Here is a 5,174-nt window from a genome sequence, read left to right on the forward strand (position 1 = left end):
TAGCTATAAAACGTAACAGAAATGTAAAAGGTTGTTGAAAGAGAAAAATAGATGCTTATCAAATAACTTTGAACTTTGAGTTTTATATTTCCGGCCCGAGATGAGTTTTCTTTTTTCCTCCTCGCGACTTCGCTCGCGTCAAATCAGACCGTCATTAAAAAAGATTAAATGTGGCAAATACATTTTATCATAACTTTGGATCTACTTGGCCTAACAACAATTTAAAAACTGTTTTAAAGTTCGAAGTCTCTACTTTTCACTCGATGGTCTCAGAGAGGGCAGATCTTCACAGGTAGAGTTTTTTTTCTTCCTAAACTTTATTTAGGTCAGCCAGCATTGACAACGCTCTGCGGGTGACGTAAATGGCTCCACGACACGGAGAGAGACACAACGAATCGATAATGAAATTTGTTGCCAACGCTTTAATTATCGATTTTATCAATTCGTTGTTGCAGCCCTACATTTAACCTCTTTTTGTCATTTTGTCCCCTCAGGCCTCCAGGAGGAGGAAGCAGAACTACAACCTGTACAGATCAAAGAGGAAGAGGAGGAGCCAGAACCCCTGCAGATCAAAGACGAAGATGAAGACTTCTGCACCAATCAGCAGCTCCAGCTGAAGCAGGAGACGAATCCGTTGATGGTGACCATTTTGTATGGAGAGAGTGACCAGAGTGAATCAGAACCAGAGGGTGGGCAGACCATCTCTCAGAGTCCTGCTGGACCTGGGAACCAGGATTCAGGATCAAACGAAGACGCTGAGCTGCCCCTGAAGGATGTGGATCACAGAGACGCTCGTCACGGTAACAACGCAGACAGATCTGAACCAGCTGAGAAGTCGTTTCCGTGCTCGATTTGCGCGGAAAGTTTTTCTGAGAATTCAGTTCTGCTCAGTCACCTGAGCACCCACACYGTTCGGATCCCCGACTCCAACAAACTGCAGCACTTCTGTCCCRTCTGCGACAAAAGGTACTCCGCTCGCAATAACTTAGTCATCCACATGAGGAGCCACACTGGCGAGAAACCCTTCTCCTGTAAAATATGTGGGAAAAAGTACACAACTCGGGCAAACTTAGTCGTCCACACGAGAAACCACACGGGTGAGAAACCCTTTTCTTGTAAAGTGTGTGGAAAAACATTTGTCAGCAATAAAACATGTAAAACCCACCAGAAAATCCACACCGGGGAGAAACCGTATTCATGCCGAATCTGTGGGAAAAATTTTACTCGCAACGCCAACCTGAAATACCACATTAAAACCCACACTCGTGAAAAACTGGATCCTGACCTTTTTCAACATTGTTGTTCCACCTGCGGCAAAAAGTTCTTTAAGAGAAGCCAGTTAGTCRTCCATGTGAGGACACATACAGGCGAAAAGCCTTTTTATTGCAAAGTGTGTGGGAAAAGGTTTACAACCAACAATAGCTGCAAAATCCACATGAGAAGCCACACGGGTGAGAAGCCGTATTCCTGTAAACTCTGCGGAGGAAAGTTTACTTGTAGCGACCGACTCMGATATCACATGAAAGTTCACACGGGGGAAAACCAGAGCGTGGACAGACGGCGGCACTGTTGTCCCACCTGCGGCAAAAAGTTTCTCAAACCGAGTTATTTGATTATCCACATGAGGAGCCATACCRGTGAGAAGCCTTATTCCTGCAAGACGTGTGGGAAGAAGTTTACCAGCAAAGGGTACTGCAGAATTCACATGAGGAGCCACGCACGTGAGCAGCCGTATTGCTGCAACATCTGTGGGAAAACATTCACTTACAAAGGGGTCTTCAGTGGTCACATGAGTCTCCACGCAGCCGAAAGTCAGAGCTCCGGAGGAATGCAGCACACGTGCTTAACCTGCGGCAAAGTGTTCATTTCACGTTACCACCTAGCTGTCCACATGAGGAGCCACACCGGYGAGAAGCCCTACTCCTGTAAATTCTGTGGGAAAAGGTTTAGTAGCAACGGGAACTGTAAAATACACATGAGAATCCACACAGGTGAGAAGCCTTATTCTTGTAAGGTATGTGGGAAAATGTTCACTTTTTGTGCTCAACTGAAACATCACATGAAAGGCCACCCAGGCTGATTCTTCTGTAATGTGTGGAGATTTTAAAACGTTAATAAATGAGACACTAAGAAGCCTTAAGTTTGTACAAGAACCACAGATTGAAAACTACTCGTCATATTTAAAGAGGCGCTTTTAAATTTAAATAGATTTTAGACTAAGGTTAAACCTAATCACATGGTGCCTAAATATCTAATAATAGTTCAAACGGGACTAAACTGTCTTAATTAAAAAAATAAGCCATGATTTTCAGAGAAATTATCTCCTAAACATGTAGTCAGGATTGTTTTGATGACACCTTGTGTAGAATTAAAATAGATTTAGCTGCACTGTTTTATTTTATTCTAATTAGATTACATATAAAAGACTTATGATTTTATTTTTATGCAGCAGTCAGTTCCAATTTAAAATCAGACACCACAGCTTATCAAAACAAATATTTTTCAAAATGAATTTATCAATAAAAACACAGAGTGTACAAAAGCTACACAKCTGYRTTTTAATTCAGAGAAATTATTTCAAATCTTTTCATATTTTTTTCTTGGGACTGAACAACAAAAACTAAATCTGTTAGAGGAACAATATATATTTATTTTTCTCTTGACYGATTTATTTCAGTTAAATCATGTAGGAGCTTATTGTTTACATCACAACATCTGTCTTATTAAGTCTCACTGAACAGTTGAATTTAGTTCCTCTGTGTATAAAGAGTTTAATGAAACAAATGTTTTTAACTAACAGTCATTTAGTCTTGAAGTCACTTTTTATGGATTAAAATGAGAAAAGTCTGAAACGTAAAGYCACTGAAAATGTCTGATTTGTATCATTTTTAACGATTAAAGCTTAAATCAACAGAGGATTAATAGAAATCTGATAAAATGTTTGTTTTTATAGAGTTACTTTTAAATTGTTTAGTTTTTCTGCTCACATCTTTATAGTTTCACAGGAAGTTCCGTTGTTTTTAAACACATTATCACAGTTATTTAGTTTTTTATGAAAGAACACTAGTTACTGTTTGTTTACCTGTTTGTTTACCTGTTTRTTACACAACAATAAAACAGGTTCATTCGAGTCCCTCAGTCTTCGACTCTGTTTATTAGAATAATGAGAAACTTCAGTTTTTACTGAAAATCTTAGATTAACGAGTCAAACTGGTTTTAAATGATGAATGTTTTCTTTCTCTGCTCTAAACGGAGAAAACTTCAACACCAAACGTTTGTTTTCCTGGAGTGTCCCTGTGTGTCCATCAACAGGACAGTCCACAAGATGTCCTCAGACTCTGGCTCCACATCGGCTCTTATTTTTATAAAAACACTTCCATCGAAGACCTCTCGACTGGTTCTGATGATGTTCTACAACTCTGGTGTTCAAACCAGGTGAGATCCTTACACTTGTTAGGTTATTACAAGTTCTTTAATTTTAACTTGTCTGTTTACCACATGGATGATTTTATAAGTCAAATTAACCTAAAAAAAAAAAAMCAGCTGCTGAGCAGAGGTCAGACTCCAGGACCTGGCACCTTCAGATGGCAACACTGATGATCTCACAACTCAGAGGATGATTTTAAAATGTTGAACAGCGATGATAATGTTTTGGTTTATTATCAGGAACTTTAACATTTCTTCAAACACACCATTAGGATTTAGATCTGGTCTGTGACCAGCTGGATAAGGAATTGAGTCATTCTGTTGAAATGTAACCTCGTGTTTCTTAAACTGGACCCTGAGCTTCATAATAAAGTTTAGAATGACTAAAAGCTCTTTTGTGAGCCAGACAAGCAAAGACCGGACTGAGTCTGAAGTGGGAGAGGAGGGAGATTAATCTGCATATGAATGGAGCAGCTCATGCAGATTAAAACTTAAAACTTCACGTTCTCCAGTCCAGAAAAAAAGCTGCCTGGACATAAAGAAACACATCTTCAACTACAAAATACAGTTTCTTTTATTACTTTTTATTTGCTTTCATTCTGAAAATCCACACCAAAGTTTTAAAGAAGGTATTTAAGATATTTAGCATTATTTGATTAGTAAGTCTAGTGATTATCATAATAAAAAAAAAATAGATCAATTTGGATCAATTCGTCTTCCGGCCGCGCGGCGGCGCTGCTGAGGCTCCGCCCCGTTTTCCAGCCGCCGGAGCAACAGAAAAAGAGCGTTCAGTTTGTCCCTTTAAACATGGTTCTTTTCTTTATGTAACTGGGTTTTTACACCGTTTTTAATAACATTAAATGGATTAAAGCCGCTGGGAGGGCTGGTCTGTGATCAGCTGACCGCCGCGGCCACAGAAAGCTCCTCCGAGGTGGATAAAAACCGATCCTGCGGTCCGGAGACGAGCCCAGCCGTCATCTCAGACCGCTGGGTTTTCTGCTGGAAGCCCTGGAATAAAAGATGAACAGAACCGGTAWGTAGTTCTGACACGGTCCGAATGAACCGACCAGAACCCCCGCACACCATTTACGAACACGAAACGATCCCGSAAGTCAACAATGACCCACTAAACTGACACCGAACCGGGGAATAAGTAAGCTAAGCTATCAGAGCTAATGGATGCGTGTATTTCCTGGAGCGCTTGTTGTCGGTCCTGGTTCTGTTGACCCCTGAGCCCACAGCTGTCAGTTCTGAGGGGGCAGGGGGTCTTAAACCGTAAATATAAACAGATTGTCTGATCAGGTGGTTTAAAGGGTTAATGTTTTAATTTATTATACTGGTGTGTTTCATATCACCCAGTAGGTATGTATGGTGTGAATTTATAATAATAATAATAATAATACAGATACTTTCATTACCTCTCTGTAAATATAACAAACCTCAAAATGGTTTTTACAAGATAATGTTTTAAACACAACTGTTATGGTAATATTTATTTAACAGAGACAGAAATACGTGGTCCAAGAATGAAGGTACTCCATGAGATGATCAGCTGAGTTTTATTGCAACAACAGGAAACACAGAGAACAACCTGTCCTGTCTCTGTGCCTCTGCTTCTCTCTGTCACTGTCTCTCCACACTACTCACTGTGTCTCCACACTACTGTTGAACTCTGCTGAACACTGTGTCTCGAGAGGCCTCATATATATATATATATATTAACAAACACCATTATGTCATCTTAGCAA

At 40.0% G+C, this 5,174-nt stretch overlaps 1 protein-coding gene across 1 annotated transcript; it reads left to right on the top strand.

The window, feature by feature from the left end:
- Nucleotides 1-494: 494 nt before the first annotated feature.
- Nucleotides 495-2,135, top strand: LOC106536309 (gastrula zinc finger protein XlCGF57.1; the record flags this gene model as incomplete). The annotated part of the gene is given in 1 exon segment (XM_014033521.1): nt 495-2,135. A coding segment is annotated over 1 exon segment (1,443 nt). The 3' UTR covers nt 2,081-2,135.
- Between the last annotated feature and the right edge of the window lie 3,039 nt (nt 2,136-5,174).

Source organism: Austrofundulus limnaeus, unplaced genomic scaffold, assembly GCF_001266775.1.
Source record: "Austrofundulus limnaeus strain Quisiro unplaced genomic scaffold, Austrofundulus_limnaeus-1.0 Scaffold1763, whole genome shotgun sequence".
Taxonomy (NCBI): Eukaryota; Metazoa; Chordata; class Actinopteri; order Cyprinodontiformes; family Rivulidae; genus Austrofundulus; species Austrofundulus limnaeus.